Source organism: Ricinus communis, chromosome 3 (genome assembly GCF_019578655.1).
Source record: "Ricinus communis isolate WT05 ecotype wild-type chromosome 3, ASM1957865v1, whole genome shotgun sequence".
NCBI lineage: Eukaryota > Viridiplantae > Streptophyta > Magnoliopsida > Malpighiales > Euphorbiaceae > Ricinus > Ricinus communis.
In genome coordinates, this window is record NC_063258.1 from 6,214,453 (window position 1) to 6,242,312 (window position 27,860).

The window sequence follows — 27,860 nt, forward strand, 5'->3', positions numbered from 1 at the left end:
CTTACAATCAAAATAAAATTATTAAAAAGTAAATAGCTAAAAGTGAACACATTAATTGCTGACTGACAAATTAAGACAATTAAAAGATATGAGTATAACTTTTTCTCATTCAAATAAAATCTTAATTTTATACTTCTTCATTGTAATTTTTCTTATTTCAATTATATTTATTAGATATATTCTTATTTTTCAATTAGCAAAAATTTCATAGTTTTATATAAATATTAAAATAAATGAAAGTAAAATATAGTATATATTAATAAATGAATACATTATTATACTCATATTATATATCGATAAGTTTAAATTTAAATTCAAACATATTATTCATATATACATTATAAACATATATTAGAAGCAAATCAATCTTGTTTATTATATTTTATTTACCCTTACTTATTATATTTTATTTATTGTCTTGGCTATTAAAAAAGAACCTTATATTCCGCTTCTCAGATCACATTATATTTTGGTATGACCCAGATACAATGTGCATTAAAATTTTAATGCACGTGTCAGATTTCTCACACATGTGTTAAAATTTTAATATGCGTTTGAAAAGAAAATATTTTTATTAAATCTGTACTAAATATTTATTAAAAATGTATTGAATCTTCATTATTTGCTAATTTTATTTCATTGAGAAGATATTTATACCATAATATAAATATTTGTAATATAACTTTAACTCAATTTATTTTACTAACTATAAGGAAAATTTATAGTAAGTATATAATATATAATGTCTATTTGAATAAATTAATGAATATGATATTAATTAATGATGGATAACCATTAACATATTAATGAATATTATGCTTACGAATGATGAATTCTTACATTCATCATAAAAATAATTTAATATATATTACAAAAATAGTGTATCTAACTTTCACAAAAAATCAACTTTATTTTCGTATGAACCAATATTTCACAGTGACATGAGGAATATATATAAAGTTATACCTACTAATTTAACAAGAACAAATGATGAACAATATTCACAAAAACAATGAATATTTAAAAGTTGATGGAATACAAAAGAACACATTTGTAATAAACAATAAATATTATGCCAATGAGTGATGAATATAGATGCCCATCACAAACATATAACATTTTTGGTTATAGAGTTATTGTCACGATCCGATCTATGGGCTCATGACCGGCGCTAGGGAATGGGTAAGCTTAAGGCTATTGAAATCCGTAGCAAACCTAACTAATCAATAATTCAAATAAAATACATATATACTAGTCAAATATACCAACAATTCCTTTACTAACATTCATTTGCATAATCACAACATAACTAAATTAGTCCATCAGCATAATCGTTTAATACTTCTCCCACAAATTTAACAGGCCAAAATAAAATATTAAGTTTTAGAACTACTACTGCGGAGAGTCTAGATTTTTAAATGATCTGAAATGTAAAAGAAATTAATTACAATAGGCTCGAAGGAGAAGGAAGTCAGGTTGTCAAAAGATAAGGACAATAGAGAATCTAGCTATCATCTGAAAAATTAAAATTGACACTTTCAGTCTAGAGAGTGAGTTAAAATCACATAGTATGAATTAAAGCAGCCATATATAAAATAATTATTTGAATAATATAAAATATCACAGAATAATAAATATGTGTCATTATAATTTTAAGAAAATGTACTTTTTAGTATACCCGAGATGAGTACCTCAGCGTAATCCTAAATCTCCAATTCTAGCAGCCTTTCAGCTCTCTTAATCCAATAAGACTGGTACCCAAATAGTGAAGCTTGATTAGGGTCCTTAAATCAAATCCGATCGCTTAAATACCAATACAGTAGCGCCTAGAGAGCTATGTTCGACCAGAGCGTATCACAAATATTTCTCTATTATTTAACTCTGATTTACACCGGTGCACACGCAATCCCGATGTAACCCATCAGGTGACACGTTCTACTGTTGTCATATCTCAAACTACAATATACATTAGCATCAATAATATTATGTATGACATGATACTCACACAATCACAACTTATTCGATTAACATAAAATACTAAAATTAAATCACAGTAGTTGTGACGATATAAATTAATAATGCAATGTTCATAATAATAATAATAATAGTAATAATAATTGAATAACAAGAACAACAATAATAATAATAATAATAATAATAATAATAATAATAATAAATGTAAAGACATGAATAATAATAATAATAATAATAAAAAATGTAAAGACATGAATAATAATAATAATAATAATAATAATAATAAAAAATGTAAAGACATGAATAATAATAATAATAATAATAATAATAATAATATTGATGGTAATGAAAATAAATTTAATAATACTTATACTAATAAAATTAACCATAATAATTATTCATTAAAAGAATTGTATTTAATTCCAAATATGGTACATGCAGTAGAATATATGACTTTAACTCACAATTCTACTGAGTTTTCGCTATTTGCTCTTATGCCTTCGGTGGAGTTGTTGAACTGATGGATTATTGATTCATGAAAATAATTAAGATAAGTTAATAAAATATTTCATAACTTATCCTAGGCCTAGACTTCTAGATTTAGACCACCTAAAGAAATCCCAAATAATCCCGACTTGGAAATTCTACCGAAAACTCGCAGAACCTCCCCTAAAATATGAACGATAATCCCCCTTAAAATGGATCCATAACTTGCCAGAAACACTTCTAATATTCATCAATTCTAGCAGTCTTTTGGCTCTCTTAATCCAATAAGACTGGCACTTGAAGAGTGAAGCTCGATTAGGGTCTTTAAATCCAGTCTGATCACTTAAATACTAATGCAGTCGGCGCCAGAGAGTTGTATTCGACCAGGATGTATCATCGAATATCTCTCTATTGCCTGACTTTGATTTACACCGGTGCACACACGGTCCTGATGCAACCCATCAGGTGGCACGTTCAACTGTTGTCTCATCCCAAACTACAATATACATTAGCATAAATAATATTATGTATGACATGATACTCAGACAATCACAACTTATTCAATTAACATAAAATACTAAAATTAAATCAGAGTAGTTGTAACAACATAAATTAATAATGTAATGTTCATAATAATAATAATAATAATAATAATAATAATAATAATAAAAATAATTAAACAACAACAACAACAACAACAACAATAATAATAATAATAATAATAATAATAATAATTGTAAAGGCATGAATAGTAATAATAATATTGATAGTAATGAAATAAATTTAATAATAGTTATACTAATAAAAATAAACATAATAATTATTCATCAAAAAAATTATATTTAATTCTAAATATGATACATGCAGTAGAATATATGATTTTAACTCATAATCCTATTGAGTTTTCGCTATCTGCTCCTACGCCTCCGATGGAGCTGGTTGAACCAACGGATTATCTATTTATAAAAATAGATAATTTAATCTAGAATTTTAGATTTAGACTGCCTAAAGAAATCTCGACTGATCCCAACTTGAAAATTCTACCGAAAACTCAGCGAAACCTCCCCTATTCAGATAACATATATTAATTATCTGTCCGGCATAAACATTTATTTCACAACCAACTCACAAATAATTTGCTGGTATCTAAATTAATTATTCACAGCCACGATTATCTCTCAACTGAGAAATAGTTAATTGCATAATTAATTTCATGATATTTACAATTAAGCTTAAAATTAACTAAATCAAATTAAATTAAATTATTTATAATTAAAATTAATGATAATAATATTATCTAAAATTTTTAAGTAATTTTTAAGGTCCAAATAAATTTTTACTGAGCCCAAAAATCTAAAATTTGTGCGTCTAAAAAACTTCGAAAGCCGATACAACTAACAACGTTGGGAATTTGAATTTGGAACTGTCTACGCGAAGCTTAAGCTATGGGGAGTTTAAAAATGTAAATATCTTTGCTTGAAACCTATCAGAAGCCACCAGATCGAGGTTGGAAATTTTCGGCTCTAGTGAGGCTTGGAGGAGCCGGACAATGCTGTCCAACAGCGAGGAGGGGCAGCCCAAAGATTTTATATTAAATTTTGAGACATAAAATATTTTTAGCACGTGTAACTATATTTTGACATATTAAATTTTTATTTTCACATGTACATTTAATTTTAACACATAAAGAGTAAGTTTATGTATAAAAAAGTTACGAAGGACATTAAAAAATATTTAATTTATTATTATTTTTAAAAATATAATAAATAATTATAAAATATAAAAAATCTTATTTAATTTTATTTATAAATTCAATATATATTATTATTTAAAATCAAAATAATTATGATAGTCATGCAACACGTAAGTAAAAAACTGTTTTTTATAAATAAAAAAAAATATACTCAATATAAATTTTTTAATATAATATTAATTTTATAATTTATTTTATCATAATAAAAAAAATAACTGGAAAAATACAAGTCCTATAACTCTAAATCCAAACAACTCACTCCAAACCACCGCAGCGGTCCAGCGTGCATGGCATAATTTGCTATTAAGAAGTATTTATATCTCTAAGACGTGCAAGAATACAAGCTTTACCAAACCAAAAGGGAAAACTTAAGACAATAATCAAATGGCCAGTTCATTGTCATTTCTTGCATCCTTTTATTTCTTCCATTAATGGAGTAGCAATAGATTATATCTAAAGAATTAGCTAAAGTTAGTTTGTCTTTTGTTTTCTTCTCTTTTTCATTCACTTCACACTTTACACACAAACACATTGTGAAATCTTCCTCCCAATTCCCACTAGAAGCTAATGATAGGTTACTGGTTAGACATGTATGGTGCAGGAATTCTTGGATCATCAAATCAAATTGACCCAAATGACTACATTTTCCTTTTTCTTTTATGTTTTTATGCATCACATATTGTAGAAAGGATACTTTGCAAGAAAAGAAACTTGAATCAGGAAATAACTTCGCTTTTTCTACCAAAGACTATGTCAATGTTGAATTGCATGGCATGGAAAAAGACATTGAATGAAGAGTATATAAGGGCTCAAAGACTTTCTTTGTTTAATATAATTAGCTTCATCTGTCATTGACCATAACTATTTTGATGTCTCTAACAGGAATTCCATATGCCAGATGATGTCTAATGGATTTTGATCTACTTAATGAGTAACTATTTTTTATATTTACCATAAACCTGATAATGCATGCAGAGAAAAAGTCTTGAATTCAAATTTTATACCTTTTAGAAGTAAACATTATTATCAATTTAAATAGATTTTAAGTTTTTCGCCCCTTCTTTATATTCACCTACTATAGTTAAATTATATTTAACTTGAAATTATGTTTGAAAGAGAATCTAAAGTTTTACACTATAGGTTTAATTTAGCAATAAATACATATATTAGTTTGAATCGAATTTTAAGTCAGTGTATCATTTTTTTATTAATTTTTTTTTTGCAATGTATACGAAAATGGGTTATAAAAATTTATTTTTATGACTCAATTTTTTCATTTATGTAATTTATTTATATAGTATATTTTAAAACTATATTATAATATTCTTTTAGTATATTATTTTTTTAATAAAATTATGATAATATTATTTTCACTCTTTATCTCTATCCACTTTTTCATTGTTATAAAATCTAAATAATTGCTATAAATACAAATCATTATTCTTCTTAGCATCCTTAGATATTTTTTATTTTATTTTTAATTTTATCATTGTATATATTTAACTGTATTTTAGTTTATTATTAGTATCAGTTTGATATATTTTTTGAAACGTGCATTTTCATTGTCATAAAAAATACGCTAGCTGCTATAATATATATACATCTAATATGCTTCAATTCATGGATACTAAACACAAAATTCCACAATAAACAATAAATCTATTTCACTTGGCTGGTTTAATAATAACGTATTCTCTTAATACTTAAATCATATCATTTCAATATCTTTTACATATGCTTTTAATATCTTATTATGAAGTTTAAAAAATAAAAAGTTGTATAAACAAAAAGAAAGTCTAGATATATTTTTTTTAAATCATATATATATATATATATATATATATATATATATATATATATATATATATATATATATATATATATAAAATTTAGAAAAGAAATTATATAAATAAAAATTACGCATTCATTTCGGTCCCACTGTGCCTTCATTATTTTATTAGGAATTTTTCATTATGTTCGACTGGATTTTGTTGAACAAAATACACATAGCAAAGCTTGACCGAATCCTAAAATTCTTTATATGTTAATTAGAAATTTTACTCCTAAATTTTATGTCATTTTCAAGCCAATTATAAACTTAACAAATTAAAATTTGAAAATAAATTCAAAATGTAAAATAGCTCGAATTCGGAATAATCCTAATTTATAATCTGCATTAATGCCTTTCAATAATCAAAATAATCGAAAATAGCTATATATAATAATAGCTATCTCATAACAAATTATTTAAAAAGTTACAATCCCTTCATTCTATAGTAATTGATATTTTTTAACATTTAAAAAATTCTAATTATTCATCGTTTTTATATATTTAATACAATATTATTTTTTCTTTTTTATTTTATCCTTATGATAACTTTATCTGTAACAATTGATTCTGAAAAAAATAGGATAAAATAGGATGGAAGCGAATGAGAAATAAATTATTCGGAGTATTGGAATAGAGGTAATAAATTTTCAAGTATATCGGATAATTTAGTCTCATTTAATTTTATTTTTTTCAGTTAAGTCTAATAAATGTGTTCTCCTTCCAAGTGAAATACTAAAAGATATCAATTAATATGGAATGATGGGAGTAATTAAGTGGTAAATTTATAAAATTTAGATAGGTAAAGTTTATGATAGGAGTAACACATAGAAAGGACCATATTAGCTCTTGTTACAAATATAGGAAAAAGACATGAACTGAAAGATAATAAGCAGAAAAACTGAATAAATAAATAAGGATATGATATATATAGTGAATAACCAATTTTCATTAGAATAGCTATGAATTTTATATGAAATTATAATAATCTAATTCATTTAACTACATAAATTAATTTTTAAGTGATACAGTTCAACTCTTTTTTTTGGTATTTATAATCCTTTAAGATGTTCATCTATATAATATCAAATTTTAGTTCTGAACTATGTTTGTTCTACATAACGATCTTTATAAGTTTTCTTTTATATATATATATTAATATTATACATTTTTAAACTCTAAAATTATCAAAATTAAATAAAAAATAACCATAGCGCATTGGATAATTATTGTAATTATTTTGATTGTAATAATAATGCAAAATGAATTTATAGACAAAACTTAATGAATGTTTTGATATCTTACTATTAATTATAATATTTTTTAAGAAATAATTAAATTAAACATTTTAACTGTCTTTGTTACTTTTTATTGATTAAGATTTTATTAGTACAATATTGTATTCATTAACTAATTTTTAGTATCATATAAGTTAATACTATAACTATAATTGATATTACTATTCTTTAGGACTAAAAATCATTATATAATTAGAAAAATAATTTATTAATTAATGTAATATTAAAAATATAATTAAATGTATAATTTTTTTATATTGTCTAATTAGAAGACTAGTTTGTTAGTTGATATAATATTAATAATATAATTGAAATATTATTTTAAGTTATTATTTAATTACGAATATAACTTATTAATCAATAAATTTATAAAAAAATTATAAAAAATTATACATAAATTGAAATCCCAAATATCAAAATTAAATTTTTATGTGAAAATATAATAACACATCTTATATCTCATAATTTAATATATATTAATCGTCTATCTCAAATTGCACGACCGTTGTAATTATTTTAATTATAAACAATTCAATAAATCAAATATAGACATAAAAATTTTAATATTTTATAATTATTTATAATAGTTTAAAAAGTAGTAATAAATTAAATATTTTTAAATGTCTTTTTTAATTTTTGTGTCTTAAGATTTTATTAGTGCAACTATGTAAAAATTATTTTAAGAATATTTGTCTATTATATAAATTAATATTACTTTTTTTAGGATAAAAGATTATTTTATAATTAGAAAACTAACTTTTGGATAGTATAACATTAAAAATATAATTTAAAATATTATTCTCTCGAATCATAATCATCTTCTAATTAAAAAATTAATTTATTAATTAATAATACTAATAATATAAATTAATATACTTTTTATTAAATTAAAGTTATTGTTTAATTATAAACTTAATTTATTAATTAATAAATTAGTAAAATAATTATAAAATTACAAATAAATTTAAATTTTATATATAAAAATAAATAAATACATTATCAAAATAAAACAAATTTAACATATATATAATATATAATATAATATATATAAAAACACAAAAAGAGAAAATCTAAACGGACTAAGATATTTTTTGAATTAATTAATAAGTAATAATTTTATTATGCTTCTAATAGAATAAATTAATGATTAATTTAATTCAGTCATAATTTTACAATAATTTAATATACACTCTTAATTATATAAGAAATCAATGAATTACTATATATCACACTATATATACCTACTTATGATAGAATTAAAATAGTCCAATATAAATTTTTATAAAAATTAAAGACAGTCATACAAAATATAATACTTTCAATTTTATTTTATTGATATATAAATTTATGTGTTCATTACTATTATAACAAAATAAAAGTTTTAAATAATATCAATAGACCAGAGTCTAAATAAATAAATAAATAAATAAAATAATGACTCTTTGTTAAGCTATCCAAGAATATAATTTTTATAAAATCTAAATAAAAAATAATCATTAATATTTATTAAGAGATCCAAAAATATATATAATTTTGACGACCAACCACATTCTAAAAGAACAAAGCAAATGAAACCGTACTCACAACATACTGCATTCCAGGTAACTATGGTCCTTGAGAAAAATAATACAACAAACCCAAAAGAAAGAAACATGCCTGACCAGGTCTAAATTTGAAGGAAGAAACAAGTCTACTCAAATTACTGTCCACAAGACTACCAATGCTATTTTATGCATAGAACCAGTCAAAAAAACTACATGAGGATGACCTTCCCTCTCTCTCTCTCCCCGTTGATTCTTCTCGTCTTCCTCGAACTAGATAAGCATGTTACTAAATGTGGCAGCGACTTGCTGAAACCGATTACTTTCACTTGGGGTGCGAGATAAGTATACACCTAGACAGATTGCTCTAAGCAATAACCTATGCTAACTATTCTTCTAAGGCTAACCCCGCAGGTTTTTCGGGTGAGAGTTTCTTCGTTGTGATAATGTGCACCCGTCAATCTTCCGCATGATTGTCAAAATATAGGTTACCATAAAAACTGCTATTAGTGAACAAGTGATGGAGAAATCTGGCTTCCTACACTTCCACAGCAATCCGGACGTGTCCATAGTAATGGAAGTGAACCTTTCTCGAGATTGCCTTCGCCTGCAAATCAAGAAATAAGTAAACAAAGTCATGCATTAAGTGAACAGAATTGGAACAGTTGTTTCCTGCAGATTTGATTTGATTGCTTCAATAAAGAATAATTGCTAACATTTTAAAGATCAGTGTTAAGTAAATTAGCACCATGAGTTATTATACCCACACTACTCGTGAAAAGAGGTTAATATGCAGAACTAAACCATGGAATGAGAAATTTGCATCCCAGTATCAGGACTTCAAACCATTCGTTTTGAAAAGCAAAAGACAAAATGATGTGTCAGCTCATCAGAGCTCATTAAGCATTTTAATATTTTCTCCGTAGATTGTGTCCAAACCATTGCACATCTGGCTTGCATCGTTGCTGCATATAGATCACATGATCAAAATCAAAAGGCAAACCCAGTAATTGGCCCTGAAATCTAGTGCTTTTTCTTGTTCTTTTGATTCAAAAGGTTTCCTCCTCTTGTTGCTCCTGTTTGATTTCCCATTAAATTCTGTAGCATTTACAAGCTTAGAAGTGGCAAGTAATGATGTTAAAATAATTTAACACTTCCAGTTTCATATTCATTTCTCAATCTCGTCTTTTCATTTCGTTTCACATTTGTCTAAATTTCATAATCCTACCTTTTCAATAATTTTTTGATTCTAATTGCTGAAATGGTGCACTGTTAATCAGTTGATTATTTTTTTTCGTACCCATCATTAAACTGGAGCTAAAGGGTTCGATAGAACTGAGTTAGATAGTTCAGGGAGCAACAGAAATAGAGTTTTTATTGGGGGTGGCCCAATAGAAGAAGCTCCAAGGTCTAGGGGGGCGATCATTCAAAGGTGTTAGAAGTTGTATTTATCCCACGGCTGTTATGGTATATATATGTGGATTGGGCACCCTTTTCCTTTGAGCTATTTTTTGGGAATGAGTTCTACCCAAACCCATTTATCATGGTATCAGAGCCACCTTTTGGACCTGGCCCATTTGCATGTCACGCTAAGCGTGAGGGAGAGTGTTAGAAGTTGTATTTATCTCACATTGCTTAGTTACTTAGTTACTTAGTTACTTAGTTACTGGGCTGTTATGGTGTATATATGTGGATTAGGCACTCTCTTCCTTTGAGCTAGCTTTTGCAAATGAGTTCTACCCAAGCCCATTTATCAAAAGGGTTTTGCATAACATGGTGAACCAATTCTAGAATGCACATCCAAGCATGTTAAACATCTTAATTGAGGCACATTGCTTCCCCTCCCTCTCCTTTCCTAAAAGTTCCCTATGCTATTTGATAGGCAATATCGTGCACAAGTTTAATATGAAGAGAAAGAGATTGAATTAATAAACATAACTTCAGATCAAACCAAGGAACATCAGAAAACACAACAATTAAAAGTCATCTTAATTTTCTGATTGCAGTGGCTCATGGATGCATCACAAATCAAACAATTAGAACATGGGAAATGACAGAAGTTTGTGAAATGTACCCCAAGAAGTCTCTAATCGAGCTCCAAAGAGATGCAACAGATTTGATCCTTGCATCTTTGGTCCTACTTTCTTCAATTTTGCTTTCAGATGTCCCTGAAATGGTGCAGTGATATACATGTAAAAAATCACACAATATGGAACCTACAGAACCTCCAACAGTATGACCCACTAAGAAGCATGGACATAAATACAGGATATATCCAATGATACAACATGGCATATATAGGCCATATAAATGAAAATATTCTCATACAAGTAATATTTGATTTGCTCTTGAACACTGGCTAAATATTCAAAACACAGCGAGCATGAATTTAAGCATGCCATGATGAGTTAAAAATCAGTCTACCAAAATGGGAAAGAAAAAAGGAAAAGGATGCAGGTCTTGTAGGTGCAAATGAAGCTAGAAAGAAGAAAAAGCTAAAAAATAATAAATCACAAATTAAGAGAAAAAGAAAATCACTTGATTTATGATTCATGGACAGGAACACAAGCATCAATAGACATACTGCACAGATTCATGCAAGCTCGTAATGCATACACTTAACGTTTAAAAATTTAATTTGGGACTTTTCATATCTGCTTTAGACAGACTTATTATTTGGTTATGTTTTTTGACCAAAACGATAAGACTTCAAATAATTGACACACTGCACTGCTCTGTGGAAAGGAAAAAACAGAAAAAGAAAATTACAGGATGGGGTTAAAGAAAAAAAAAGTACAGGGTGGAGTACAATGTGAGCCCTATTATTTGTTTAAAAGATTATGATTCAAAACCCGAAACAATTTAAGAATTTTATTCCCAACTCTAGCAGCATATTTTTCTTTAGGTTCTTTGTGAATTCACCATAAAATCTTGTTATGAAGGTGTAGAAAGAAAATCCTTGTCAAGTACAAGTTTCAATTTGTGCAAGTGCAAATGACAACTGATGCACAAATTACAGTTAAAACAATGTAATCTTAGAAAAAAACATAAAGCTCAACTAATAAATATCTTAAACAGAACTATACCGTTTCAGTCAAACCAACTAAATTACAATCTATTGCTCATGATAAAACAACAGGTTGAGAGAAATTAGATAAGAAGGTCCTTTAACCTAAATCTTCAAATTGTTTAGGCTTAAATTGTAACTGTTCTAAATAATCATCAACAAAGTTATTCGACTTTCCCATGTGTTTAACTTGCAACCTAAATTATATCTATAAATGATAATGGTAATGATATGATAAAGCATCAAATCAAAAATTCACTAGGTGCACCAAATGCAAGGTAAGAACAAGTATATTTAATAGATATAACAGAATAAAGATATAAAGAAAATGAAATACAATACTTCAAAGTGCATCTACAAATTATTTCTTAAAATGCAACAATACCAGAGCTGTTGATAGGAGCTTCATGGTGTTTTCTGTAAGAAGCAAGTGAAGCCAATTCCTCAACAAGTGCTCGTTCCTTGTCACTGCCACAATTGCATATTAAATGAATAATTTCATGACATGGATAAAAAAATATCATAACTATTAAACAACCAATAAACAGTGAATTTTTTTAAAATATATTTTCAAGTAGGTGAGATATGTTGAAACACAATATGAACAAAGTTTCTCCAATAGGTTCAAAATTTCTTCCACCGCTTCCAGTTCATCTTGATTCTTAATCTAAGCTATGGAGAGCTTCTAGCAGCAAGCATTAAAACTAGGATTAACTACAATAAGAACCCTCAGGCTTGTCCTTAGAAATACTTTAATCCCTGCTGTAAGAAATTAGCATATATATTCCTTATTCTTGGAAGATGTGGTTGTTTGACATCAGATAAATAAATAAAAAAGGGGGAACCCATTAACTTGATTTAAGTCATGTAAATGGTTAAGCCCAAGCCCATGTTACCCACAAATATTGTAGCCTGTCTACACTTTTCCCATACTCTACCTATATCACAAAGGGCCAATGGAGATTTTTTTACACTTATAGATCATACCGTAGTACTTGATAACTAACTAGCATCACAAAGAAACTAAATGCCCTAAATAAACTCCATGAAACTGAACACAACTTAAATTGAAGATAACTTCCATAAATGAACTACTGCCCTATTCTGCTCGACTCAGAAAAGCCTAGATACTTTTCATTGGGTGCACAATCTAGTTTAAAGCTCAAAACTAAGAAATCCATTGGCAACATCAAAGACAACAAAAGCATCAAAGTTCTTTCCTAGCATGTAACGCAATAAGCACATCATATGTCAAGACGTTGAATCTTAATAATTATAACAATAATGATATAGTGATCATAATAAGAGACCGTATTGGGCTACCTTGTTAAATAATCTACAACAACTCATCCAGACTACACTAATAATAATATCGTTGTTGATAACGATAGCATTTGTTTATTGATAAGGAATTTCATTAATTCAGATAGTAAGAACTCCAGTATGTCACCACGATAGTCTAAAGTAAGAGTCAGCGGATTTTAAGAAAAGGTATTATAATGGAACATAAGAGTCATACTCTACCCACCCAAATCCAACTTTTCCTTTTTGAAGCACTAGCCCAACATTTTTATCCATATGTAAATAAATGAAGCATAACTGGATAAATGAGTGTTTTAGACTTTGAGACAACAAAGAATGCACTAGGTGGTCCAGAAACATAGAAGTTGTAAATTTTATTTGCATCATAGAATAACCTAAAAAGTTCATTTGCGCAGAGTATATTAGCATATACTATAGCCACCTTTCATGTTTGAACAACTTTTAGATACAGATATTAGCTCTAATCCAGATTTCTTTTAATTCCTTGTTTTTTATCATCCTACTCCCATTAGGAATTCATTACTCTCCAGCTAGTTGAGAATCCTTTATTGTCACAGCATGGGTATATAACAACCATCAATTTAAAATGGGAAACCAAAACTACGGAAATTAGATACACTTTAAGATAATCCAAAGTATGAGAGAATATTAGGCCTAAATTTATCATATATATGAGAAAATATTAGGCCTAGATTTATCATATCTTTCTTGTCTCTTCTGATACCACCTTAAGAAGAGAAAGAATTTTAGAAGTAAATGAGAGAATTTTCATAAACGTTTTCTATCCATCTAGACCTGTCCGAGGGGCCTGGTATATCAAGTTTTCCCTATAAGACTCAGCCCAAACCCAAGAAAGCCTACATGAAGTTTTAGCAGGCTTGGGAATGCAATGCATTTAACTCGACACCCAGCCCACCTGAACTATGAAATAAAAGAAGAAATATCATATTTTTCTATTCAATCCCGGTTTGCTCAAAATAATACGCATGTACATTTGAGCCAGGCTCAGGCCTTGACATGAAATTCTCAAGCTCGATTGGGTACAACCCACATCTTGAACGCGTTAATCCATTGTACAAAGCTACAATTGTAAAACGACTAAAAAACTTTATTGTGTAATGAGAAAAAAAAAAAAAGTAAACCAAACTGAAGTCATTTAATGAAGCGTGTCATTACCCTATGCAACAAATTAAAAGAGAAGAAAAGGTAACTAGAAGATCCAGACCTTATATCTTTTGGGATTAGAACATTGACAATGAAATGATGATCCCCTCGAACAAAAGGCTTATTGACGTCTGGAACCCCCATCCATGACAATTTAACTGTTTCTCCATTTTGAATACCAGAAGGAATTTGAAGATCTTTCAAACCATCAACAGTCTCTACCTGAGGGTATTTAAAATGTTATCTTAAACAACTTCCAAACATTCAAATGGCATTACCATTGTCCAGTTTTATCTACACCAAACTCGCATGTATTAACTCCATCCCACAGAAAAATGAAAGAACGCAAAACATGTGAAAAAAAAAAGGTTAATGTAACCAATAACCAGCTGAAGGAAAATTCATGAGAAATAGAAAAGAAATCCACAAAGAAACTGAAAATTTAGCATAGTGAAAACATCAACTTCAATTTTTTATTTGGTTACATCCACCATGCCATATCAGATCATTTGATTTCTCCAAATAGTATTCTTTGGCACACAATTGGCAAGCAAATCAGTTCTGTGGAGAAATTAGGTTGTCTGTGAGTTTACTGCTACTAGTAGAATGAGCAACATCTTGAAGAGACCTCTATATTTCCTAAAATTCAACCGCATCACATAGGTGCAATGCATTTAACAATAAATTGACATCACTAATAGTTTGTTTTGACAGTTTGACTTCATTTCTTGTGAGAACAACGTGGATAGAGAAACAAAACTGAACAACCAATTGTAGATCTGATAAATTCAGAAGACCACAAGTCAGAAAGACCGGCGACTCTAAGGCTGGTAAACTACACCATCATTCATCAAAGGCAAAAACAGCAATTTGATCCTATTTCATATGCCGAACTTCCATTTCATCTTTGTCATTATCTCCCAATTGACAAATATTTAGGTGAATTGTCTCACAAGTTCTACTTGAACCCAAATTTATATCACTTAGGTTTTTTTAACAGTCACATTTAGTTGCCTTGGATCTTGAGTCGAGTGTTAGGAACAAATTCTTGTAGGTTTTCATGGATTTCCAGTATGATAAATGACTAAGATACAGACAACATGAGAGTTCAACAATGAATTAGGACAATGATCTTTAATTACCACATGGGAATTAAACCAAGTTAGGGTTGTAAATGAGCAAGTCTGGCCTGAGCCAAAAACGGTGCGTGTTTAGGCTCATATTTAAGGTAAGTTAATGAGTACAAACCAAATTCTAGGCTTCAGAAAAAAATTCTAAACATGAACATAGGCAAGCTTGGCTTGATGACTACAGTTGCGGCTAGTCTTCTCTAGTAGTTGTTTATGTTTGTTCAACTATTGAACATATTTGTTACTATTAGTAGATGGAATTGATTATCAAAGAATTATATAACAGTCTTGCCTAACAATATTGCTCTGTTCACTCTCCTTGAAGCAGCTTTAAGCAACCTCTCTAAATTTGACATTTTAGTAATTAATTAGCTCCATTTCTGGCCTGAATCTATAATATCATATGGGATCTTAAAGACAATAATCATACATCCTAAATATGTGTTGATAATAAAAGAAATTTGCATTAAATATCATATTGATTTCAATAAAAGTTAGAACAAAAAAAAATTAAGAGATGAAGGAAGAGATATTGCGAGAGAGAATTTCTGTCTACTAGCAATCTCATCACCAAAAAGAGGCACTCAGAACTAGATCCTTCTTACTAAATAGCAGCCCCACAATTGGTATTATGTTCCCTCTTTGGCCAAGGGCCTTTCCTTTAGTATGAAAGGTCACTATTAATTAGTGAAAACTTAATACTATTTATCTTTGAGCAGCTTGGCTTGGTCAAGAAACTTAACTGAGCTGAGAGGTAACTCCAGCAGAGACAAGCTTAAAAAGGCCAAACAGATGAGTTCGAGCTTGTCTAAGAGGTAATTAAATTGGCCAAGCTAAACAGCTAAGAACTCATCGCAGCTCAGTTGGTTCACACCCTCAAACAAAATTCAGTGAGCAATGGTACAATTTTCCCTTTAGGACTTTGAATAGGCATCACTTTGGGTCTAAGAAATATCTAAAAAGATAAGCACAGCAAAGAAACTGATGTTAAAATGCCAGCCTCTTCCACAGTTATCCAATATTGAGATAGTGCCAGAGGTTATATATGGTCAACCCCAGAATGGTCACAGGTCAGGCATTCTAATACTTGAAAACGATAGACGAGGTGAAGAGTGAACCAATAGGGAAGAGATTTTAATAATTTCTATGGTACAATCTGAATTAAAAGAAGCTAACTCTAACTTGTTGCCTATGGCCTTGTGGAGAAAGCTTCCATGAGATAAAAGTTTTCACCTAGCCCCCTCAAAGGCCACGTATTATTTTCCACAACATCCCACAAGATGAATCCTAATCCAGAGAGGATGAGATTGGATTATTAATCATCTTATCATATCCTAATCAACTGAAACGGGTGGGACAAAATCCCATACCCATTGTACTCCTTGCATGAGTATATGATTGCACAATATTTTGGTTTTGTAATCTTTCTACTGCTGATATCTCTAATCCCTGTTCATCTAATGCAGTCCCATTAAGAAGTTCATCTTCTAATGTCTTTTCAAGAACATAATACAACTAGAACTTGCTAGGTAATTATTTCAGTCAAGCATTTCTCCATAGCATTAGGGCCTTGGAGCATATATTTCCAAGAGGAATTAAAAGATCCAAAGTCAAGAGGAGCTGGCTCTACTAATTATCATTAAGGCTGAAATACCTGTAAAGAAGGAATACTAATTTTATCAATGTTCTGTTGAATATCTAGCAAACAGAAAAGTATTTTCTGATGCTTTATACTGGAGAGATTCCTAGATAGATAAGAAATTATCATACCATATCAAAAAGATAAAATGCTCTTTATGGTCATAGTTGCAAAGCATAACAAGGTCGGTACTTGAAAGCATTAAGAAGCAGGAAATCTATTATATCCGGTGTAAGAGATTCAAGAATTTGATCCATGTCTTATATCACACCAGGAAATGTAACTTACCTTGATTACAGTCCCCAGAATTGCCTGAGTATAATCAACACTGATCTTTGAGTAAAGATTGAGGCCATCCCTCCAAATTCCATGCTTCTCATTGATATGCAGAGTAATATATAGATCACCAGCAATACCCCTGTCGAAAGGAGAGAAGAGATTAAACCAGTTGTCCAAGTCCTATACATAAGATTCAGGTTTCGCTCGCTGTTCAGTAATGTGCAAACACAACATCAATTCTACAAGTCTTTTACTTTTCAGAAGTGAATTAGAATAGAAAGGAAATTCTTTTTTGATTAATTGGAATTAATGAATGTTGTAGATTTGATTCTCCATGGAAATTGCGTTTGCCTTTTCAGTTTTCTTATCAACATACTAGGACCTAAACACCCCTTAGGATGGGAATGCAGAGACCAACACTTATGTACACATGCCTGACACATTTCCACACTCGTGGTTGGCACATCAAACCATGCCCAACAAGAAAATAGAAATAAAAACGTCAAACATGTCTCACTAGAAGTCAACTGATTATTATCCGATATCTGGAGTGCACTGGAAAATTATCTCAATTCATCAAAGAGCGTATAAGGATTTTTGGAACCAATAAAAACGTCAGACATGTCTCACTAGAAGTCAACTGATTATTTTCCGATATCTGGAGTGCACTGAAAAATTATCTCAATTCATCAAAGAGCATATAAGGATTTTTGGAACCAAAAAATACTTCATATTTAGGATAAAAACTACAAATAAGAAGATAAAATTTTATGGTAGTTGCCAGCAACTAGTAATTGCTGATCCAGTTCAAGTGTTTCCTTATTTTCAATTTCAGCTGATTAAACAGTAAGCTTTTTAGACATGGTAGAACCAACCATTAAAAGTATAAAATATAAAAACTGAAATTTAATCAGTGTTTCAGTTCACCATATCTTTTTGTTTGGGTTGTCATTTTCTATTTAAGAAAAAGCCAAGGGCTTTTTGCGCAGATGCTTCAATCCTATAGGACAATAATCCTCTTCAACATAGACATGAAGTGCCTTATTTTGGACTGATACATCATGTTTGCAAACTGGCATGCTTTGCAATAAACGAACTACATAAACAATAACAGCCCAGCAACAAACTTATTATAATTAAAACCAATAGTGTAGGTTCCTAGGGATTAATCACTAATCTTTAAAGCTAGCAACACCAAGCCCAAGTAGAAAGAAATATATCTAAACCAAGAGATATGCTTCCAAGCTTAAGATATGAACATGAGAAAAGATTATATTAGTAAAACATGTTCGAGGATATAAAATCTTCATTCAATTACCATGTCACACACCTTTTCTTGTCGAAATTACCCTCTCCTTGAATTCGCATCAAAGCTCCATCACTGATGCCAGGTGGAATTACTATTTTTATACTTCGCTTTGTACTTACATTACCATTGCCCCCACACTTTTGACAGTGATCGGTAATTAATTTTCCATCTCCATTGCATTTTGAGCAAGTAGATACCTGCAGACAATATATAAATCCACAGAGCACACGTTAAAAATAATTCATCAGAATGCCATGCCTAATTAGACTTCATCATAATGCTGCAATTAGAACATCCCAGTTCAGTTTACTCTTTTACTTTGATCTGACAGGTGGGGCGAGATTTTTACTAATTTTGTATCAATTTAAGGATTATGAAAATGAATAAATACTCATAATTCAACCCTTTATTTTTTCTGAAACCCCTAGACAAGATGCGCATCTCCTTTCTTATCAAAAAAGATGTGCATCTCTTGAGTGATATGATTTTAAGATTAACAAATCAGTAATTCAATCCTTTGATTTTACTTTTTTCTCAAACTCCTAAGGCAAGACTTGCATCGCTTAAGTGATATTATTCCAAGATTAAGAAAAGGTAGGGGTATACATGGATCTCATTGGGTTGGTAAAGGATTATATTATGCTAAACCAAGTGAGCATTCTGGTTTGCAGAATTGAGATTCCAAGACCAACCAAACATATTTTGAAACTGTATTAACTGGTTCGACTAAATTTTGTCAGGTCGGTTTTAAACCGATGGCACCACTTAGTATCTTAAACATACCCTAAAATTATTTAAATAAGGCTTAATTTAATAACTTTTTCTTACCTTTATCAATGAAGTAAACTAAAATAGAGAAAAAACTTCACATTAATCTCCAACATTTAATGATAAATACATGTATATATATCTTAATTTTAGAGGCCAACATAATTTAGAAGTTGAACGAATTGGTATCTAATAACCCAGATAAATAAATTTTCTTTTCAAGACAGATTCTAAAGGAATAAAAAATGAATATCAAGTTATATATAGCATATGGATTTTGTTTGAATAGTTCTTTGAAGATTAATAGCATAAAGCTTTTCTTTCTTTTCCTCATTGACCAAAATTGTGTCTTTCTTTGAGATAGATCTGTTTCTTATAACTTATTGCAGAGGGGTGCTCTAGTACAAGAACCTCCCCATTGCAGGTTTTGCTTAGGGTTAGATGTATTCATCGGTCCTCTTGTACTCACAACAATGTTATTTTGGCCATGTGTACCTATGATCCAGCCATGTAGCTGTGCCAAAGCTCACCCTTATGTTTAACTCTACTGGTATTTATATTAGTGGTGACTGTTCCACAGTGATGTTTCTTTCTCAAATTTCCTTGTAAACTGAGGTGTCTTAGGGACTAGAAGATGATGGCACTGGGTGAAATGATGGCTAAATTAGAACTGACAACTTAAGACTTGAGAAAACGTAGGAAAGAAAAAATCAAACTCAATGAAAAATATAATTAAGAAAATTTGTACTCCAGCTGTTATCGTTTTGCTTTAAGTTTTTAATTTTTGAAGCCATCACTTGAATACCAAAATTTTTTTTTCTAATTATGAAATCAATGAACAGTGAAAAAATATTTGGTTCGACAATCATTTCTTTACAATATCAGCACCAGGAATGCCTTCCATTTCTAACAGTAACATGTAATAAAATTTCTTGTTTTACAAGCTGCTAAATAGAATGATATATGTATAATATCATTCTAGACCAAGAAAAGTGCATAATGTTGCTGGGAAAACATAACTTGATCTGATCCTTATTAGGCTCATGAAGCAAATTCTTAATGGTATGGGATAAAATGTAAATTTAATCGGGATTCAGGGTAAAGGCCAACTCAAGTTAGAGCATCAACCAAAAAAAACTTCTACCAATGTACAAAGAGAGATCGATTACTTGTCTGTATTTAGATATCGTCAACCATCAAAATTTCTGGTACAAACTCACAAATATATACATCAGAGAATAACAAAATCAGAATCAAATATAATGCAATCGTCAAGCATCTAGCAACAAGTCAAGGTACCTGTGACATCATTCCAAACGGCGTTCTTTGAGTTTTCATCACGCCTCCTCGACCTCCACAATCAGCACAAGATTTTATGCTACTACTAGATTTAGCACCTGTTCCACCACATTTATCACATGTCTCAAAACAAGAAAATTCAATTTCCTGCTGTCCCCCAAAAATTGATTCTTCAAAGCTCACATTGAGGTTATATCTACAAAACAATGAATTGCATTAGCTCCTGTTTCTATGGAGAAAAGCACATCTCCAAACCGAAAATAAAATTATATTCAAAAGAACTACATCAAATTACAAGTAAATTAATAAAATGGTGGACAATTTACACAAGATTCATGCCCATAAAGTGCATATTCTCTCTTCAAAAAATTATCTTCAACTGGTCAGAGCAAATCTCAGATCCTTTGCTGCCAAGGCATGAACTATATAGACTTAGGCTGAATTTCTTCCATTACTCCATATGAGCAATGACAAATATACAATGCACAAGGCGCCACATAAATACATGAGGCAACTAGAGAAGATTTAAGAGAGCAAACAATAGCAGCAGCAACAACAATAATAGTAGAAAGCAATGCTTTAGAACTAAGCAAAAGCACTTACAAGTATTAAGGTTCTGCAGGAAATATTAATCAAAAGGAAGTTAAGGTAGTTAAATAATTGTTCTTTATAACTGACATAGATATGCGATTATAAACCCTCTCGTTAAATGATCATTTTGGGTCCTAGTCAATTTCATAACCCACATAGCACAGTATATAATAACAGATCTAACACGATAATATATGAACATAAACATTGGAGAAATACTTATTCCACAAGGTTTTACTATTTATTTCATAATAATAAGAGTTTTCCTCACAATTCTATGGCTTGCATGCTCTTTATTAATTTCACTTGTTGTCTTTTTTAAATTTGATTAAATGACCAAGGGTGTGCAATGGTCGGTTCGGTTTAGTTCGGTTCGATTTTGACCAAAAACAGAATAAACGAATTTTTTTGATTTTGTTAATTGAACCAAAAATATTTAGTTCGGTCTGGTTCGGTCGATCAGTTTAGACTTTTTGAAATTTTTATATACTTTTTAATATTTAAACTATAAATATTTACACATAAATAAATATATATAAAAAAGATCTTTGTTCAAAATCAACAATAATAAATAACATTGAAATATTTGATATATTTTTGGAGTTAAATAAATTGTTTTTTCTTTATATAAATAAATAAACAAATATATTTTAGATGTCTATAGACATTTCAGTCCATTCCATTATGACCGAAATCTTTTCAACAAAAACCGATCCATACAGAAATATTATTTGGTTTGTCCCTTATTAAACTGAACTGAACCGAAATTTAAAAATAACCAAACCGAACTAGTTGGTTTCGTTGGTTTTTCAGTTTAGGTTCGGTTTTGCTCACCCTAAATGACCAGAATAAGAATGACTCAGTTCGCATGATTTATCAAAGTCATTGATTGTTTCTGGTTAGAATTATACAGTAACTGATGAAGTCAGATAGGTTAAATGTGTCTAGTCAAACCAGCCACCCTCAAATGTAAGCAACATTAGGTGATTTTCTATTTCAAAATTAAATTAAAAAAGACAGCACTTGAGAATAAGTATCGGTGTAACAAACAGGTTGCATCAACCTGGAGATCACCAGTTAACACCATATAAACTGACTCATTGCAGTGAGATTATATGGCCACATGTTTCTCACCTTCACTCGAATCCATACTGTCAGAAGTTTTGTGATTCGAGGCATTCAAAATATAGCACCTGTAGATGAAAATCTTCACTCCTTTATACAAAATGATCAAAATCTTTTCCCCTATAACCTCACGAACAAACAACAAAATATTGGAAGGTGTGTTTAAATTTGACATTGTCTTCCTAGAGAATTATTCTTACCTTCTTCTTCTTCTAGACTCTATAACTTGTTCATATAATAAGCTTTCAACTTTCTAGAATCCTTCCATCCAACCTCACCTTCCATTTTCATCTTTACTGCCATCTAATCAAAAGCTCAAGAAACTAAAAGATTTTCTAATTTCCACTAGTGGGCATTCATCATTAAAGGCCCATTCCACTCAAACTACCCACATAGGACTGCAGGCAAGAAGTTACCAGGGAATCCCTCTCAATTGTTGTCACATTAAATTTCAGGAAAATAATCTTTTACAGAGCAATGAAAAGAAAATGGCCACTCTCTATTATAAACTGCTACAAACATTTCTGAACCCTCCAAATAGAGATTTATTATAGGTTAGAGAGGTTCAGTGCTAACACCTCCATTATTCTTTTCCTAGTACCTTTAATTTTTCAGTATCTTTAATCATTATTCAAAAATTATATTTTTAATAAACCTAACCCCTTTTTCTAAATTTTGAATACTAGGTTCCTACATGGTCCAAGCTCTTTACCTCAAGAGATGCAACTATAGGCAGATTACTGAAACTTGTTCTATGTCAATTTAATATTCATTAAACGATCCTGAAGCTTTTATCCAATAACACTTGCTTTCTTTGATTTATGTTTATATACCCCCATGTTTGGAAGATAGCAGAAAACTTTTTGATTTGCTACCATTGTTGAAGTAAACAATAATAAGGAATTTGTAAGTGTCTGAGATACAATATAAAAATTCTGTAACAACAAGAACTGTATAAACAAGCTGACATTCAATAACAAGCTCATATCTTCAAGCTCAATGAATTAAAGAACAGCTTCACTAAATGCTTCCAACCAACAGGGTGAGTCTTGCCATGGATCATTGTACAAATTTTGTTGAGAATACCATGTTCATTAGATGGTGAATTGCAAATAAAAGATTTAGTGAAGTGCAGAACAAAATTGACTTCCTTTTTGTTTATGTGAGCTTATAACAGTTCAAGGCAAAAGACACACTAAATTGATGCATTCATAATAAATGATTAATATTACAGTGTCATTACCGTATGTCAAGATCCTTTCCCGTATTTCTCATATTGAATTTTATGCCACCTGCTTCACCCATTCCTCCAAAGAACCCATCTGAATCGCCAAAGAATGCATTATATATATCAAAAGGATCCATCTGAAAAATGATAACATTGGCCAGCTAATAAGCAAGTAGCATAAGTCACGTATAGCAATTAAATTAACGGCAAAAGCATTGGCCCCTGATTTGCAAGCCTTCAATAAAATACCGGGGATGTAATTGAGTCAAATCAAGTCCATACAAATACTATTTTCCTGAACTCGATTGAAAAACTCCAGGCTTGAAACTCAATCTAAGTTTATATTATTCTCAAGCTTGACCCAACTGAAATTGATAACCTTTAAACATTTTTATAAACTCATTCGCTACTAAAGCTTGCATATATCCAGACGAGCTCAAGATCATGCTTGGATTTTATTGAAAGTTACAGTAAAACAGTACACCATATATTATTCTATGAATGCATATACAATTTTAAAACTAAAACAAATACAATATAAAAATTTAAATACTCAATTAACTCCGTGAAACACTAGAGGTTGAGAGTTGTAAAACCTGAACTCAGGTCAAGTAACTATCAAACTATACAAGTTTTAGCTCGATTAAATTTTGATTAATCTGAATTGAAATAAATTGTGAATTGAGTCCAAGAAGCTAACGAGTGACTTGATCATTTACACCCCTAAACAGCACCAAATTCCAGAGAGAATACATTTACAAATTAAGTTAGCATAATAAACAAAATAGATGAAGTTCTGAAAGGCAGAAAAGGGCATTAAGTTGATATTGATCGTACCCCCTGTGAACCACTTGACCCATCATATTCTCCCTGTAAACCAGCCTCACCAAAACGATCATATAAAGATCTTTTCTCGTCATCCGATAGGACCTATATAATTGCTTTGTTAACACATGGAAGAGAAAGAAAAGGGACAGAACATTATAATCCTAAATCAATAGTCAATACTAATATGCTAACTCTTGTATGGCATTGACATGGCATGATGGCATGGCTCTATGCATCATACAGTACTCCCCGACGAGCTTATGAGCAGTAATAGGTCATATTGCTTACACGGGCCTATAACAATGTGCCACCTGGTAGCCTCACATAAGAAAAAAGTGCAGGTGTAGCAGGTCTCAGAATCATGAGCAGATGCAATACGATCATTTGTTTCTGATGTAATTTGATTAGGCATTCCCCTAGTTCATTATTAAGACACTAATCAGACAGAGTGAATAGCTATGGCTGTATGGCACAAGTTCACAGAATATGATGCATGAACGAAAATTAACAATTAACTTTATTTCTTTTTCCTTTAAGGAAACAAAAGAATGAATAGGGAAACAAAAGCATCATATGCTAATAAAATGAAATAGACTCAACCCTGCAGCTAAATGGTATAGTTTCACTATGATTGAATGTAAAAAGAAAATCCGATACAAATGATAACAGTTAAAGCAGTGTTTTAAGCAAAGAGTAGTTACTTCATACGCTGCACTTATCTCTTTAAACTTCTCTTCTGCCCCAGGGCCCTTGTTTAAATCTGGATGGTACTGTTCCAAAACAGGGAGATATCTAGAATCAACACATCTAGAAATCTATTTTATTGCAGGTACTTGACGAAAGCTGTTCACATCTGGATGATTGCCTTATATGCAACCATTCATCATGAAGTTCAGTCTTGTAAAACGATTCACATCAGATGCACCTTTAGAAAAGGATCAAATTTCAGTTTGGCTAATAAATAATTAGCTGCCTAACAAAATAACAATATATATTTCTTTCATGTTATGAGATTTATTTCTGACAATGATATTAGCAGATTAATCTCAGAATTCTAGATAGAACTACTTATTTTGGTGGCTGTTGGACAAGTAAATCCATTTTATTCAGAGATTAATGCAACTTTTCCTTTGAATTTTTTTTTTTATAACAAATAATGTTTGAAATGTAAAACTAAGATCAAATTATAATTTTAGCATTTTCAGCAACTCCAGGTTCTTTCATAACTTCAGCTCAGGGAAAAGAGCTTTCATGCAATGTGCAGACCTTAGACTATTACAGGTAGGCAAGGCAATAATGCCATTTCAAGTATGGCCAAAATTGCATTTATATAACAGGATTTCAATACGTTTAAGAAATCAATATAGAATATAGGAACTCCAGAGTTTCTTGCACGATAATGAAAAGAAAAACTAAAGTTGCATGACGTTATATTCCAATATTGAAGTAGCTCTTCAGACCAAGGGACAGAGTATGAGCAATAACTTGTGAATGTGATACCTATTGAGAGAATAACTTAGTGAGAATTGTGGGAGGAAAAGTGAGTGACCTTGATGGAATTCAATGTGCTGCCAAGTGAAGGTCTAGCAGCAAAGAGTGTGTTTACTCCTTAGTACGAAAATGAATGGCAGGTATGATGCTGTTTAAGGATCCCAAACAGAGAAAATTAAAGAATTAAAGTGGGAAACATTCTCAAGGTGAGAATGCATATAAATTTAAGATAGCTCTTAGAAGGAATATCGATACATTCAAAATAAGATTTAGCCTACGATAAAATCTCATTCTAAAAAGAAAATGCAGATTGATTACATGATGAGACTAAATGTTATTTTGAGAAATGGATGTGTTGTCATATCAAGGGAGTATTCCATACGAAATTGAGAAAATAAGGAAAGAGTAGCGATAGCAACATTCTTGTACATTTCTAGAACTTATTTTGTTCAAAATAGACTTGCAAGACAATCCTATGACATGCCATGTACATTTCGAGTTTAAGCAAATTTTTGAAACTAATTTGAAAAGGCTATGGAATAAAAACTATAAAAAAAAAAAAGAAGAAGTCCAAAAAATTAGTCAGGTGCCAATTTGATTGCCTTCTTTATTCCTGTAAAATACCCATCCTTGCCATGAATTTCTAATACTAGTAGTACTTTCCATAGAATAGTCGTAATCTATTTCGCAGATTTAGCTTAGTGACCTTAAAGTAGGGTATGTCAATTGTGTTTGGGCCTACTTGCTCTTTTTTGGGGGTTCTAATACTCTTTTGCTTCAAATAATACCAACTCCCGTATCACCAAAAGCCATAAACTATGTTCTTGTCACTGTAATTACCACATTTTCCCTCTACTAAATGCACTCTTCAATATTTTTTGCTTTTCATAATTACATTTTCCATTGATAACTGAGCTGCATTCGTGTAGTAATTTAGAAAAACAACAGTTAACACTAAACCAAACAATTCAAACAAGCAACAAAAAAATTATTAATAAAATGAAACCAACCTTGCGGGCAAGCTTCCTGTAAGAGCTTTTGATCTCTTGCAAAGTGGCGTTTCTATCAACATTCAAAGTGGAATAATGATCAGTTGCAGCCGCTCTGATGACGCAATTGCAGCAGCGACGATCTTTTCCATTTTTACGAAAGAAACTTGAACTAAACTGCAAGGACACTTTACCATGACAAAATGAAATCGAAGATTTTGGAATTGAGGAGGGTTTGAATGTGGATTTCAGGTTAGCATAGCATGGGATTTGAATTGCAGGCATTGTAGCAATGATACAGCAAGAGAAATTGCCAAATTGGGGATTTTTAAGCGGCATTACCATTAGTATTACTATATCCATGGGGTTTTGGGGTTTTTTTGGTTTGATTATGCTTCTAATGTAAAATTACATAAAGATCCTCAGCTTTTAACTTTCTAGCAATTTAATCTAGTTCTATTAGATTTATGTGAAAAATACTAAATTTTAATCTTCTTAACTGAAAAACAATTAACATATATATTAATTTTTAAAATTTAATTTTTTTATATATATATTTAATGACATATATAATTTTTATATTATGTACTGTTTTTGACACCTGAAACTTAAGTTTATGTATAATTTAATAATTTTTTCTATTAATTTATTGATTAATAAATTATATTTCTAATTAAATACTCCTAAGAAATAAAATATTAATTATATTTAATATTATATTAACTAATAAATAATTTTTTAATCAGATAA

General features: G+C 30.0%; 1 protein-coding gene across 4 annotated transcripts; it reads right to left on the minus strand.

Moving 5' to 3' along the window:
• Positions 1 to 8,822: 8,822 nt before the first annotated feature.
• Positions 8,823 to 27,468, minus strand: LOC8260098 (chaperone protein DnaJ). 4 transcript variants are annotated; one of them, XM_048371907.1, is made up of 13 exons: positions 27,132 to 27,270; positions 26,180 to 26,269; positions 25,332 to 25,555; positions 24,823 to 25,046; positions 24,640 to 24,732; positions 23,818 to 23,939; positions 20,859 to 21,054; positions 18,813 to 18,988; positions 17,492 to 17,621; positions 14,496 to 14,656; positions 12,333 to 12,415; positions 10,955 to 11,048; positions 8,823 to 9,487 (listed from the first exon to the last, which is right to left on the minus strand). In XM_048371907.1, exons 4-13 carry the CDS (start codon positions 24,844 to 24,846, stop codon positions 9,283 to 9,285), a joined length of 1,284 nt encoding a protein of 427 aa, XP_048227864.1. In that variant the 5' UTR covers positions 24,847 to 25,046; positions 25,332 to 25,555; positions 26,180 to 26,269; positions 27,132 to 27,270; the 3' UTR covers positions 8,823 to 9,282. The 4 variants fall into 4 exon arrangements, with proteins under 4 accessions (XP_048227864.1, XP_015581106.2, XP_015581107.2 ...); XM_015725620.3 differs by lacking the exons at positions 24,823 to 25,046; positions 26,180 to 26,269 and having other exon boundaries at positions 25,332 to 25,400; positions 27,132 to 27,468; XM_015725621.3 differs by lacking the exon at positions 26,180 to 26,269 and having other exon boundaries at positions 24,823 to 25,555; positions 27,132 to 27,268.
• Positions 27,469 to 27,860: the final 392 nt, after the last annotated feature.

Coding starts and splice junctions, on each gene's coding strand:
- LOC8260098 (XM_015725620.3), bottom strand. CDS start 27,455: ATGGTAATGCCGCTTAAAAATCCCCAATTTGGCAATTTCTCTTGCTGT. Junction 17,622..18,812: donor GGTAATTTCGACAAGAAAAG/GTGTGTGACATG, acceptor TCCTTTCGACAG/GGGTATTGCTGGTGATCTAT. Junction 14,657..17,491: donor TTCTGGGGACTGTAATCAAG/GTAAGTTACATT, acceptor AAATACCCTCAG/GTAGAGACTGTTGATGGTTT.